Here is a 14,631-nt window from a genome sequence, read left to right on the forward strand (position 1 = left end):
TTTTTATTCATCTGTGCAATATCCTAAAGTGATGCTGAAGATCTAATTCTGGCATTCATTCTACGCTGAATTATTGCAATTCATTACTATCAGGCTATTCTAAAGTTCCCTAAAAAGGCTTCCAGTTAATCCAAAACACTCCAGTGAGAATACAAACAGAAAGATATAGAAGAATGTATTTCACCCATATTGACTTCTTTTCACTGGCTCCCTGTTCAATCCAGAATTTAATTTAAAATCCTTCTCATCACATACAAGGTCTTAAAAAATCAGGCTCCATCCGATCTTAAAGACCATATTAGTCTAATAGGGTCCTTTCTCTCATACTCCAGGCAACTTGTGGCTGCTAAAGTTTCTAAAAGTAGAATGGGAGGCCTTGAATGCAACTCTTGCCAAGGCCCTGTCAGCCTGGAAACAGCTCCCAGTTTGGGGGGGAGGCTCCTAGTAGACAACCTCTCCATTTTTAAGATTACATTTTTTAAGACCACACGTTTTTGATAAAGTTTATAGTTAGGGCTAGATTCTCTGACCCTGAAGCATCACTTAGTTATGCTGCTATAGGCTGAGACTGCTGAGGTGCTGTGTTAAGCTGAGCACTTCTTTTTACTCATCTCTTTTCACTCTCTAGGTGTTTACATACCGCTGTTACATATCATTAAATTTGCCATCAGTCTGTGTTTTGTTCTCATCTTGCTTAACCTTTACCTTAAAGTTTAAAGCACCATGAGGCAGATGTTGTGATTTGGTGCTCTGTAAATAAAACGGAATTGAATGCAACTCTCACCAACGCCTGTTTCAAGAGCTGCGGGGAGTAGCTTCCTTTTATCCAGATGATTCTCATTTAAGTGTCCCTGTCACTGATGTACCTGACCTTTAAACATCAGTTTGACAGCCTGCATTGTTCTAAACAGACAGGGTTAAAAACAGAAGTCGCTTTGAAGACTGAAACTTTTTACCTCCCTGCAGTGCATTTTATTTAATGCAATAGTTACTGCCTGCAACATTCAGTGAGATTAAAAAAAAACTCTCTTATTTGCATTCTTCTTGTAGACGCAACACTATACTGCATGATGCAACTTTTTACCTCTTAAAGGTTCCCTGCAGGACTGAAACACATACCTTCAGTGCAAATTAGTTCAACAACTCTCCAGAGGCATGACAGGTAGTAGAGATCTGCTGCTGGGTGAGCTATTACCCATAACTAAACAGACTTTCCTCTTTTGGTCTGTACTTCTGTGTGAGTCTAAGTACGTGTGTAGGATAGTGGTGTCTTTTACTCTATTATATCATGCACCAAGCAGACAAAAGCCATGAAAGGCCTTCATAATTAAAATGAAAAGCCTCTCCCTTCCCTATAGAATGAATAAAAGCCCTTTATCTGCTCTACAGAATCACCCTGAATCTATATGCAGATTTAAATAGGACACATACTCACACACAAATATGTACTCATACCTGCTCCAGTTTCCAGTGGAACTCAGCAGGTCTGAAAGTGTCAAGCTGAGTGAAATCTCTTCTGAGCAGAAACACCAGGCGGCAGTTGTGAACATACAGAGAATAATGGTGGCGGTTCATCTCTACAATGGGAAGACCAAGAAGAGGCATGGTCATACAAAAACATGCACACATTTGAATATAGTGCAGTTTTAAATTACACAATGTTCTAATCAGCAGGTTTATTTCAAGGAAAATTGATGTTGCTCATGTTCATGTCAGTAATTTTGTTTTTTCCTTCAGTTCAAAAATTGGCATAGAGTACAGCTTTTTACTTTCACATCAAATGGGTTTTCCACATCAGTCAACTAAACAAAGGCAGTTTAGTGAGTGTGGTCTGAGCCGCTTGCATATCTGCATTTTTTTCCTTATGGACACATACCCGCACTGAGGAGCTGGTACTTAACTTAATAGATTTTGGTGTTTTTAATGGAAGAACCAACTTTAGTCTTTCACTGGTGTGAAAACCAATATTTATTTAGCATATAATCATATAATAAAGATATTTATCACAAGTTTTTTATTAAGCAGTGCTAATGCTCCAGTCACACTATGGAAAAGAAGTGGTTGTAGACTGCAGGATGGCCAAATTACCGTGACTGTGTGACTTAACTTCCAATCCAATTGCCTTTAAAATGCATACTTCAAAGACAGAGATCATAATGGAATTTTTTAAGTTAGATGAAAATTATTTGCAAACATTTGCCAATCTGTCTGAGACTGCGATTGTTTGGCTGCAACTTCCCTCCCACAAGGCGACCTGTGCAATTGGCTTGTGAGTGAAAGCAGTGAGTGTTGCATGCCGAGCTGGTCACGGCAGCTATTTACAAACAATGTAAAAAAATAAATAAATCAACGTAATCACCAGCCAACCACCAATTTTCCTTGTTGCAAAGAGGTTACCTTCCCATTTTTACTCTAGTGTGATTAAGTCATAAGACGTGTAAAAGGGACGATTGCTTCTAATTCTAATACAGTTTTCTGCCAGAAGTCAGAATTAGCTAATTTCATTTATAGTGTGTTTTTCTGGATTTTTCTGTTTTTCTATTACTCTTCAACTCTTCAATATAAAAATAGGAACATTTGTTTAAAAAAAATCAATTGAATATGATAGACTTCAGTGCGATCATGCATTTAGGAACATATTATATACTCTTCATACATGAGTTATTACTATAATGGCATGAAAATGAATGTGATTGTGATATGGCTCATCACCGGCCCTGCATATCATCTGGCACACCCAGAGGAGTGATGGGATTCAAAACATGGGCATTTTATTTCACAGCTGGGCTGCACATTGAAACTGTTGGTACTTTTCACATCCTTAAGCAAAAAGATTACAAATAAAAAGTGGTTTAAAAGATGCTGGTGGTCTACAATAAACTGCTCTGCAGTTTTGCATTACAAGATCAGGCTACTAATTTCGTAAGCTAATAAGCCATCTGTGAGACCATTGTGAGCGTGTGCAATGTGCAGATGGCTTGTTTAATTACACAGTGCAGGCAGCTCAGTTCAGAGATGCAGTGGGGAAAAAGTTTTAAAGAGCCTTTGCCACTGTGGGCTTTGGTCTCAGCTTAATTACCCGGTTGTTTTGAAATGTTTTTGGGTTTTTTTATTATTGATTTGCGATAGGGCTCATGCTTATGGTATGTTTCGCAATGTAGGACAAAGCACAAAATGTTTAAGTGTCACTGAAAGGTCAGTGGTTTCCAGTAGTGCTGCAGGAGGAACATACTGGTCTTCAAATGTCAGCAAACTGAATCTAATGAAAAGATTAATTTGCCATTTAGTTTTGTGTGGTCTGGATCTTATAAGTGAGCACAGTGAAATGATTTCCTCACCGGTCTTGTCAGAGCTGCACAGTAAGGTTTCCTTCTCGGCTCTGAGTCCTGGACTGGGCCCGTGCTTCATCCATGTTGCTATGGTGAACTGGTCTGTCAGGTTTTGTGGCACCACGTGATCTGGGACATTTGCAGCCTGACGCCCATCAAATCTGTAGATAAGGTCGCTGTCTCTGCCGCTGTCCGTCAGCAGAGCAGCTGTCCAGTTTGTGGAAGGGCTGGGGGCAGGAAGGAGGTCAGTGCTGCCTGATGCTGCACCTGGAAGTCACAAAGCCATGATTAATAAATCCATCTATCCTAATGTAGCATGCAGTCTACTTATATAGTCAACATTCATCCTGCAACAAAGACACAGCATAATTAGAAACTTCAATGCAATTCGGTAAAGCTGCCATCTGTATGTGTTTTTCTTTCAATTTAATTTAATTTTGTGCTTGGTTGAAATGATCCGATGGACTGTTTTTAATTGAGTTTTGTTTCTTTGTTGGGAGTGGGTGTTCAAAAAGCACAAAATGTTTAATGCACAAAACCTTTACAAGCTTATTTTTTCTCCGGTAAAAAAGTAATCCAATTACCTGTTCCCCCTTTCTGGCAATAATTACAAATGAATAAAGTTACCTATCAGATTTGAAGGCACAGTTTCACAGCGTTTTCACATTTACTGTATAAACTTGCCTCAAGCTATTAATGGGATGTAATGTCACTCTGGAATAGTAAAATGGCATACAGGCATTTGGCTTATTAAAATGCATCGAGAGTTCAGATGTCAAGAAGTTTTTCATTCTTCGAATTAAAGTTTTCCATGTCTCTCATTATTATCAGAGTCCATTTAAAATGGCACCACCCTATTTCAACAGGGCATCAACATTCCTCACTTCCATTTAGATTAATTTACCCTCCACCCACACTCCTTTTTTCCTCACCACAGAGTTTTTGCAGAGACTTTTCAGAATATGTTTCGCGGTCGCAGCCCTTTCCAATGTGATTTGTCTGCAGCTCTACCATTGCTTTCACGCCAGACAAGGGACCTCCACACGTTTCCAAGTGCATCTTGGGAAACAGCTGCTTGCTCCCAGTCCCAGGCTCATAGTCCACCCGTTTGTTCCAACCTGAAAGGACAAAATCACTGCAACAGTTTGTAAACCTTAGGGAGTTTATTTAGTCATATCAGTGGTCTTTTGCTGTGAACCTGAAGGTATTCAGTTGCTCTTTGGAGTTATCTGAATGATCTTTTCACCCCATATTACATAAGAAGGAAATTAGCCATCATGACACAAGTTGTAATGGGCTTGATATTAAATCACATCTTATAAACAGGATGGGAAGGGTCATCCAACAAGGTGTTTACTTATATTTACTGAATCATGGTGGTGAAAGAGATTCATAACTTTGATTTTTCCTTATAGAAATCTCTGTGTTGGTGGTGGAAACCTGGTAGCTCTTGCTAAACCCACACAATATGATATCAAGTCTCCTGAGAAAAATCACACAGAGAGAAACAGACTGTGATAAGGTAGGCAAAGAGAAGTGAGAGGTGAGGTGGAGCTTGTATTAATGCCAGGGAGACTTCTTCAAAAGAGCAGCTGCAGAGGCACAGCCGACCTTTACACATAGATGATAAATAAGGTTATGTGTACAGAGGACTTGGCCTGAATGCATCACTGCATTATGTTTTATTCATAAGCTACTATGGATTAATGGTTTTACATTAAGCTAAACGTGGGTTAATGGTCGTGCAGTATGGGCTCTTTTATGAGCCAAATTACAAAGAATAATGCAACTTTGATGAGGATGTTAGCAGCACATGAGATCAAGCGCGATTCGACATGATAACACTTTGATACCATCTGCAGCTTAAAAATAATTCTCTATTTTTCTCTGTGAGCAACAAGAAGAGTCCTCCAGCTCCAGGAGACATTTTTCCTGTCAGTAGTTTCATGTTGAGCAATGCTGGATGTTTTGGTATAAAAATAGACACGACTCCTGTATTCTTAAATTAGTTTTTTCTTTAGTTCTGTTGTGTTAATGCCTATGACATGGAGATGACCTTTAGAAATAATTAGTGTTTCTATTATATTTATCTTGTGTGATGTTGCGCTCAGTATTACACATCCCTCAATAAATTACCCCACAGCCAAAACCACTTGAAATCACACTATTTTTTAGTATTTTTGTGTGATCCCTTTGGACTAATATGATTTATTTAATGCCAACTTATGTCAAAGTGATTGTCGTTGCCTGAAGGTGTTGCTCTGATTCATTTCTATGTCATATGCCTTTGTCCTCCAGTGCTTCCTTTTCCCCGTCTTCCTGTTTAAGTGACTATTCTTGTCTCCTTGTTTAGTTTGTGTCTCTTGGTCGCTTCCTGTTTTGCTTTGAAGGTTAGATTTCTTTCATGAACTGTGTCAGTTTTCCTTCCCGTCCTTGTCTTCCCCCTGATTACATGATTATCTCCAACTGTCATTCGCCAGTCAGCTCCCAGTGTATTTATAGTCCCGTCTTATACTTGTGTCTGTTCCCTTATGTCTTCTAATTTTTTCCTCCTGGTTTCTCCTAGCCCTTTGTGTTTTTGGTTTCTGCCTGGTCTTTCTCATCATGATTTTAGTTTCCTGGTTTTAATGGATTTTGCTTACCTTGGACTTTAATCTATGAAAGATCTGCTTACACCAATATTTTATCTATAGTAATAAACCAAACGTGAATGTGTTTTGGATCATAAAAAGTTACACAAAAATAACTTAAACTGTTAAACTGTAGCCAAAGCAGTTCCTTGGTCAGAATGAATCATACGGGACTCAAACTAAAGATCTTCAGCCGTCTGTAATGTAATCTCTTAATCTAGATCACTTTCATTTAGTTATGTTTACAGTACTTAGCGACCTGCTGGCTTCTTTTGCCGTCTTTGCAAGATATAAAGAAGCTACTCAGCTTCCCTGTGATGCCCCCCTGATGTTCATACCTGCAGTCTTCACGGCTTGAAAAACTTCGTAAACCACCTCTGCAATTTTTTGTTTGTATTTTTTATTTAAATACCACATTTTTCTCAAGATATACAAAGACAACTTGTGTCCTTGGCTTCAGATTTAAGACAATGGTCATGAACTCTGTGTCTCTTGTTTGCTGTCATTGCTGCACTGTCAGTAACACAAGCTTAGAATGTCCTAAAAATAGTTCAGAAAATAATAAGCCCCCCACAGGATTTTCTGTGTACTTAGAAATTGTCAAAGAGCAGGCTGGTTCATGGATAAATAATAGCTGCTTTGGCTTACTTTATCTTTCAGCTTTGCAAAACCTTTGTGAATATGATGGGGATCAATTTAAGCTCCTGATGGGTTAGATGTTAGATATGGTCGTGGTAGATATAAAAACAACACAACCAACGCGGGCTAAAGAAACACATTCTTTCAGACAGAACCACAGCTACCTGGTACATTTTGAGGTTTCCTACCATCAGCTACACAGTAAGCTGTATACTGGTCAGATTAAAGCTGTAAGAATACCCATCACCTCTCTCCCTCACTGTAACTTTGTTTCTTCCTTTCCTCCCTCGAGTTTTCCTCCTTCCTCTTCCCCATCTCCCCTCTCTCTTCTTATCTTTCTCTGTCTTCCTCTTTCATTCCTGTGTGAACTTGACTCTTGAGATGCTGTCAGTGTTGACAGGTGAAGCAGCAGGGGAGACAGGCTGACTCGAATGCCAAGCTGCTGCCATGTTAAAGGAGGAAGAAAAAACCCACAATCTAGTCAACTTTCCCTTCGGAGGTTTTTTGTCAGGTCTCTGATTTCCTCGAGAGATGCTGATTCTAAAATAAGAGAATTCCCTTGAGGGAAAGGATATGCCAAAAAAACAGAAAATTCACTGAATTGCCTCCATCAATTTTGAGGCCACTGCTAACATTTAGGAAAAGTGTAAGCATATTTTATCCAAATACAGATGCAAGTCAGTTTTGTCCATTACTGGCAGGTAAATTAAGGTAGCATGCAAATACTTAAGGGACTATTTCTTCATCTAACCTTGCCATCCAGGTTTGCAGACAGGCTTTACTTCAATATGCACCACCACATCCTCCTTCGCCCTCTTCTGACCGCAGTCAAAGGCCGTCACCATAATCTTGTAGCTCTGCTGTTTGTCATAACTCAGCCGCTCTGTGTTTCTGATGTTACCTGCGGAAAACAAAAACACAATGGAAATATAATTATGATTTTTCACCAGCGGAGAAAAAAAGCTGTTGTGTTGTTGTATTTGGCAATAACAAAGCAAGCAGCGCTTCCCACTGAGCAATAATTGGAAACGACCTGGCATTAAAGAAACTGCTCTTTGTACTTATTGAAGCCTTTTACTGAAAACTCAAGGTCCAGTAACCTTGTATTACATTTGAATATTAAAACCTCTCTGTAAACAGTAAATGTAAAACCACACTGATGGATTATCTTCACCTGTCACCAGGGTAACGCTTTGAGAAGAGGAGATGCCACGAGTCTGTACATTTTCAATAAGAGGCCTTGGGTGACTCACTGCCAGCTAACTGTAAAAGATAATTATTAGCATTTCACATTTTTCCTGTGATGTTCTCTGTTAAAGTTCATGCTGGTGATGTACCTTTCTGACATAATGCTGTCCTTAAGCTTTTTGAATGTTTCTGTTTTATGATGGTTTTTTGACAGCTTGTGACAGCTTGATGCGTACATATTTACTGATTTGGGAAACTTGGTTTGGATTTGGAGAGATTATTGTAACATTGGCATTAAGGACTGTGTTTTCAGACCCCAGAAGACAACTGAAACTATTTTTGTGCTGCATCTGGAGGCTTGGCTGCTGGCAGAGAAGAAAATCAGTTCAGAGAACAGAAAGAAAGAAAGAAAAAAAAGAGAAATGTCAGAGGAAGAAAGGCAAGGAGGTCAGAATCAGACAGTTTTTACCAAAAACTCCAACAGTGAGTGTTTGATCTGCTGCTGGTGTGAACAGTGAAGGACAATTTCCCATCTCTGTTTATTAGCAGAGAACCTTTCTCCAGGTGGCTGATTTATAATTTTTTAACCACTTTATCGGTTAGTTTAGTTTAGCAGTTTGGTAATAGTTTTGTTTAACAAAATGAAATAAAATGAGTGTAATGACTCTGCATCGATGTGACCTAAAGCAACAATCTTCATATTTTGTTTTTTAAAGAGAGGCCAAATAAGCAAATTAAACATAATTTTTTAATTTACTTTTTGACCTAATATGAAGAGGAGCCAGGAGAGTTAAGAAAGTTAGTTAAACACTAAAAAGATTAAAAATGAAGACATTTAGAGAAAAAAATCGTTTTATTTAAATATGTCATATAAATACAATATCTAATGAGTCATCATATACTTGATAATACTTTGATATTTTGTCCTGCACTGATTTTGAGTACTATGATGCTTTTTAAAATACAGTAACAATAGGCCGGAATATCCCTTTAAGGTTTGCATTACTTTGAAAGGGCTGATAACACAGTTTGACAGGCATGAAATAAATAGATAGATGATTAGACATATCTCAGTGTGGTGTGCAGTGTGTCCGTAAAAATATTGAGGACACTGAACAAGTGAAGGAGAAAGTAAGACATGGCAGGCCTTAAAAAAAATCTAAAGCAGATGGAAAAACGTGGGGGGAAAGCAACAGGTTCATTCCTCAGTTTGACAATGTTAGGAAATAATAAAGGTGGTCATACAAAATGTTGACTTTCAAGCTTGTTAGAACTGTTGTCTTATATTCTGTATTTGCACATATGCTTGCACATGTTGCAAAACTCCCTGCGTCTTTTCCCATTTATCCAGTAAAATATAAAGCAATGCTCAGTATTATATATGAGAATAAATTATCCACTGGTCATTCTAAATTGCTAGTATGTCTGCGCAGATCTAAGCAATATTATAGTAAATTATGTCAGTGTCAGCAGTCAAAAAGAATATGAAGTAAAACTTTCTAATTTTATTTATCAATACCTAAAAAAATATTTCCTTACAGATGATTTTGAATTCATTTAAAGAAGGATGAATGAGTACAAAAAGTAGTATCTGTAATCACAAAACAGGATGTTCTTTTCTAAAGAGCTGCTGCAACATCTTACCCCATGTAACATTGGCTTGAAGCCCATTTAAACCAGTCTAAACAATGGTGCTTTGGGTTCGATCATTTTTAATTCTAAATTTACTGTCTAATTTTAAGATTACAGTTTACGCCACATCCATTAGCAGAACTACATGCTGCAGCCCATTTACGCTTTATCTTGTCTTGCACTTCTCTCAGTTCACAAAATTAGCATTTCTCTATAAAGGAAGTCCAACTAATATGTTTCTTCCGAACAATAATATTGTGCCTGTAAGGGCTTTAAATTGAATGAGCCAGACAACGGTAAAAGACTGAGAGAAAAAGACCAGGAGGTTGAACTCAAAAAGTAATAAGACAAAATATTAAATACGAACCTAAGAGAGGGAGATACAGTAAAGAAAGCAGTGTATGTGTCTGTTTGGATTACACAGATCAGTGTGGATGTGCAGGCTCAGAGAGACAGTAGTGCAAATCCCAAAGCTGAAATTTTATATAGGCTGATAAGCTCAGAATAGCACTTAATCAAAAATAAAATACACTCCTCCAGTCAAGTAGGACTGGCGTAAAGCCACAAAGGAACATGGGAAAACTCAAAACAATTTAAGAGGAAGGCAGCTATCTGTCAAGTAACTTTTGAGCTATGAACCAATAAAAAGCTACCTCATGTATTACAGTATTATTCCAATAAAAAGGAATATTTCACAGTTGTCTGTTTTTCCCTTTTCAAGATGTATTTTATTGTTGCATTAACATTAATCTGCTGAGCAGACAGCGTTACTTTAAAATCATCCTCGATATTATGCCTTTACACAAAGTTGTTCTCCATGGCCCGTTCCATTATTCATTTTAAAGTCTTCGGAGTATTCTCGGGCTGTCTCATGTTCGTCTTTGGCAAATTTCAGCTGGCTGAGATCACAACATTACATGTATGGCTGAGGAATAGTTTTCTTCTTTTGAAGACATTGGGCATTCTGTTTGTGTTCAAGTGGGACAAGAACCTCACAGCCGTTAAAGTTAGAGTAACTGTATTGGAAATGTAAAAAATTTCTCATATGATAAAAATTAAAAATGATTTTTACCAACAAAATAAGAGATTGTGCTACAAATACAGTAAGGTGTAAGGTGGAGAGCCACTACTATATCAAAATACACTATATTTTGTTATTCTCCAGGCAAAATGCTTTTGTGCTCTAAATATATGACATCTAAAGTAAATTAACAAGTGCTATTAGACTAAATTAAATTGACTATTACCATAAAATGAGTGTTTAACAGTCTTCTTTTTTTTTTTTAAAAAAAAATAAAGAGTTAAAGTAGTTTGAAAAGAAGTTAAACAGCAAACTATCGTAACTGCTTAGCCAATAAGATTGTGGTGTCAAGAGACAAGGAAGGTGTAGATGAAGATGTTGTCAATACAAACTTGTGTAGAGTGTCTACAGTCATTTGTTTCAAGTATATTTCCAAGAAAACACAACAAAAGCCATTCCAATATATAAAAGTGAAGAAAAACACATTATCCAATTAAAGAACAATTTCTCCACTTCCCAGAGCTGGAAGGATTGAAATACACAATTCTATCAAGTGACTGTTAGTTTGTGTTTAAAGCAAATAGGTCTTCCTCTTTAACTGTAATGCAATGAGTAGAAGATGTAACACACGCACTGGATAACAAGAAATACACTGTGTGACCTCAAAAAGCTTTAGAGCACAAAATACTTATGCAAGAAGTGGAATGAGACAATCAGCTTATGTTTATATTGTTACCTAGATGAATGATATCAGTATAGATGTATAAATAATGCTGACTATGATTTAGTGACGGTTACTTGTGAGGTTCCACAGGGTTCTGTGCTGGGCCCTGTGCTGTTTATACTGTACATAAATGACATATGTAGCATGTCGAAATTGTTAATATTTGCTTTATTTGCTAATGACACAAATTTATATTGCACTGGGGAGAGGTTTGGAACAGCTTTTGAATATAGTAAAAGTGAATTAAACATTCATAAACATCTGAAAGAATTTCACAAGAGTGGCTCACACTACATTTCTGAGTGTGGTAATTCACTTTAAATTATGTCGACAGGCTCACACAAACAATTCCCAAATGTTCAACATAAAAGCCTTAAAAACTGTAATATTATATAACATTAACAATATCTTTAAAAGTTATATATACACATACTCTGTTGTTCCTTGAAAGTTTCACAATTACCTATTGTGTGAAGGTATGGGGAAACACATCCAAAACACATCAATTCAGTTTATTTGCTACAGAAGAAAGCTAAATGAATTATAAATAGATCAGATTATTATAAACCAACCAAAAGACTGTTTATTAAATTGCATGCTTTAATATTTTATGACTTAGTTGATCTCTGCACTGCACTGATAATGTACAAAGCACAAAATAATCTCTTTCCAGGACGTATTCAGAGGCTGTTTCAAAGGTATGTTTAAAAAAGCAAGGTCAAGATCAATATTTTAAAAAAGATGTATATCTGTAAAAAGCGTTGAGTGATTGTGATAGGGAATTAAAAATCTGTGTGTTTAAAACTCAGGTCATAAACACATATAACAGTGAGGTATGATTATCACTGTTTATGAAATATTAGTCTTTCTACTTGTTTAATGCTTTTTCTTGATTTATTATGTTCTTTGGGATGTTTCTGGTGATATTTACTGCAGCTAGAAAACAGCAGGTGTGAGTACCTAAAGCTTCAGCCTGAACCTATTCGGTCAATTCTTTATGTTCTTACCATTTAATTAAATCCTTTATCATCAAAACATTTTTTTTTTTTATCATTTTTTGTTTTTGACTTAAAAGAAATGTTAATAATGACCAATTTTTATTTTTATTTTTTATGTGATCGCTCCTAATCATATCACTTTCCAGCCAGACAATAAGCCACGCATGTACAAAAACACTTACCATTGCGGTCTATGGCAAATGGCGTCCCGGCAGTCACAATTTCATAGTTGCAGATCTGGCTGTACTGTGGTGAACAGTCCTGGTCCCAGGCTTCCACCTTTAACAACCAACATACACTTTAATCCAACACAAACACAACTAATAACATTGTTGCTGTGTATGCTTCTTGTGGCATTGTTAGACCATATTCATTCATCTGACATACTGATTTTAACAATAAAGCAATGATAAAAACAGAAAACTGATACCTGCAAAATGCTGTCATAGATCTTTCCTTCTGTTATTGATGCCTTGTACAGAGACTCCCGAAAGATTGGGGAGAACTCATTGACATCATCCACCTGGATGTGAACTACAGCTCTGGATGTAAGAAAAAGTAGAAGACAGAAGATGCTGGTATGAGGGATTACACACTAGGTAAAATATGTAATTAATGTGGAGCTGAAATGGGTAAATGGGAAGACTAAGGCTAAGGAAAAAGCACAGATTCATCCCCTGAATGTTTTGCAAAGCTGGGTTGTTGTTGTTCAAGCTTCAAATTTTTCTCGCACCTGCTTTTCCTCTCCCTACATTCAACTCTGAATTCACAATATCATCAGCTGGAAGGTTAACGCAGCTCTCAGATAACATTTGTGCACTAAAGTATATAAATGAAGCAATAACGCAGATGTATCATGAAGTTTTCTTCACCGGTGACCTTTGCTGCCAGCAACTCCCACCGTATCTGAGCAAGCACATCTGGCTAATTAATGACATTAGCTTAATGAGGCCTATTTAGAATGTCACGCCATGATAATGTGACACACACAGACACACACAGGGTACAGTCTGTGTCATTCATCTCCCACTAAAGAAATTCATCACAGATCCCTGAGCTGATAAATTTCTCTGCATTTCTCGCTCTTCTCCCATAAGCAGTGTCTTATTTTAGCTGCTTGGTGCTTCTGACTGGAGAACCAGAGGGTTTGATTTGCTGCTGTCCACGCCAGTCTGCCTGTCTGTCAATCTAATTCACATAGCACCGCTACACAGTTTACAGACAGACATTATATTGACAAAGCATTAGGAGGACATATCTTCAGACATATCTGCAACAGCTGTGACTGCTAGAGTATAAAGGACTGAGAGACAATAACAACAGAAGAAAGGAAATAGGAGAAGAAAGACTCAATCTCATTATCACAGTTATTCTTTTTTGTAACTCGCAGTGTAATTTATGAAGGAATTTATAAACAAAGCTAAACCTACAGGAGCCTTTTTACTTGCATATTACACTTTTAGAACAAAATAAAGATTCAAATGAATGCAAAGCCACAGACATTGCATAAACACAGTACTGTGGCAAAGTACTGAGGCACCCCTCATTTTATTTTAAATATTTCGTTTCCAAGGAGCCAGACTTGCTTGCAACATTTAAAAGTGGTCTTAAGTTTTTCAAAGTTTCTCGACATACTTTGGCTACTTTTTTACAGTTATCAGTCCAGACCTTTTTTCGGTCCATTTTTAGAGGAATGTAAATTTTAAACTGTATAAATGATTTTATAATTTCTTTAGTTGAATCTATAAAAAATGACACAGGCATAAAATATTATTTTTTGCACTAGCAAGGTCATTCCCAAAGAGCTATAAGCAATAAGCAGTCTGGAAAGCATCTGATTGTCAACGGCTTCAATTTTTAACATGACAACGATCCCAGACACTCTGAACAGAACAAAAGGCAGCCAACATCCAAGGAAGAGCTTTGACTGTCCTTCAAGAAGCCTGGAGAATTATTACTAAAAGTTATTTTAAGAAATTGTAAGAAGGTTTCCCTAAGAGAGTTCATGCTGCGTCGAAAGATGGTTAACCAAATACTGACTTTCAAACTTATTAAGTTTGTACAAACTCTGTTTTTAGTCCTATATGCACTTATTTCCCATTACTACCACCACTGTTATCATTATTATTATTATTATTATTGTTACCACCTAAGAAATATAAAGAAATCAGGGGTGGCTCAAAACATTTGCACAGTTTGCATTTATGACAACGACTTTGCTGGAGATGTTTTTCTGTTTTTTAAACACTGGCATTGTTTTGTTGTGTTTGCTTCCCAGAAGTTAATGTGACTCACTTGAGCAGCTGCCTTTGTAACTCTGACATGTATATTTTGAAGATAACATCTATTATTTGTAAGACGTTGTTTTGTCCACCCCCTATAAATCAGCTATAGTTGCAGCTACACAAATGAGTCACACTGAGATAAATAATAACAGGCAGCGCTGTATGTGACAGTTTTAATACTACAT

The 14,631-nt window shown here is 37.1% G+C and overlaps 1 protein-coding gene across 1 annotated transcript in view; it reads right to left on the reverse strand.

Annotated features, from left to right (window-relative positions):
* Positions 1 to 14,631, reverse strand: part of clstn2a (calsyntenin 2a) — a 157,551-nt gene that overhangs the window by 29,841 nt on the left and 113,079 nt on the right. Inside the window, exons 4-9 of the mRNA XM_042219990.1 lie at positions 12,592 to 12,703; positions 12,344 to 12,440; positions 7,350 to 7,499; positions 4,262 to 4,447; positions 3,339 to 3,596; positions 1,456 to 1,577 (exon numbers count right to left, since the gene is read on the reverse strand). Of these exons, the coding sequence (XP_042075924.1) occupies positions 1,456 to 1,577; positions 3,339 to 3,596; positions 4,262 to 4,447; positions 7,350 to 7,499; positions 12,344 to 12,440; positions 12,592 to 12,703 (925 nt within the window). The remainder of the gene's footprint in view (positions 1 to 1,455; positions 1,578 to 3,338; positions 3,597 to 4,261; positions 4,448 to 7,349; positions 7,500 to 12,343; positions 12,441 to 12,591; positions 12,704 to 14,631) is intronic.

This window comes from Haplochromis burtoni, unplaced genomic scaffold (genome assembly GCF_018398535.1).
Source record: "Haplochromis burtoni strain Fernald_Lab_line unplaced genomic scaffold, NCSU_Asbu1 Contig_41, whole genome shotgun sequence".
NCBI classification, from domain to species: Eukaryota; Metazoa; Chordata; class Actinopteri; order Cichliformes; family Cichlidae; genus Haplochromis; species Haplochromis burtoni.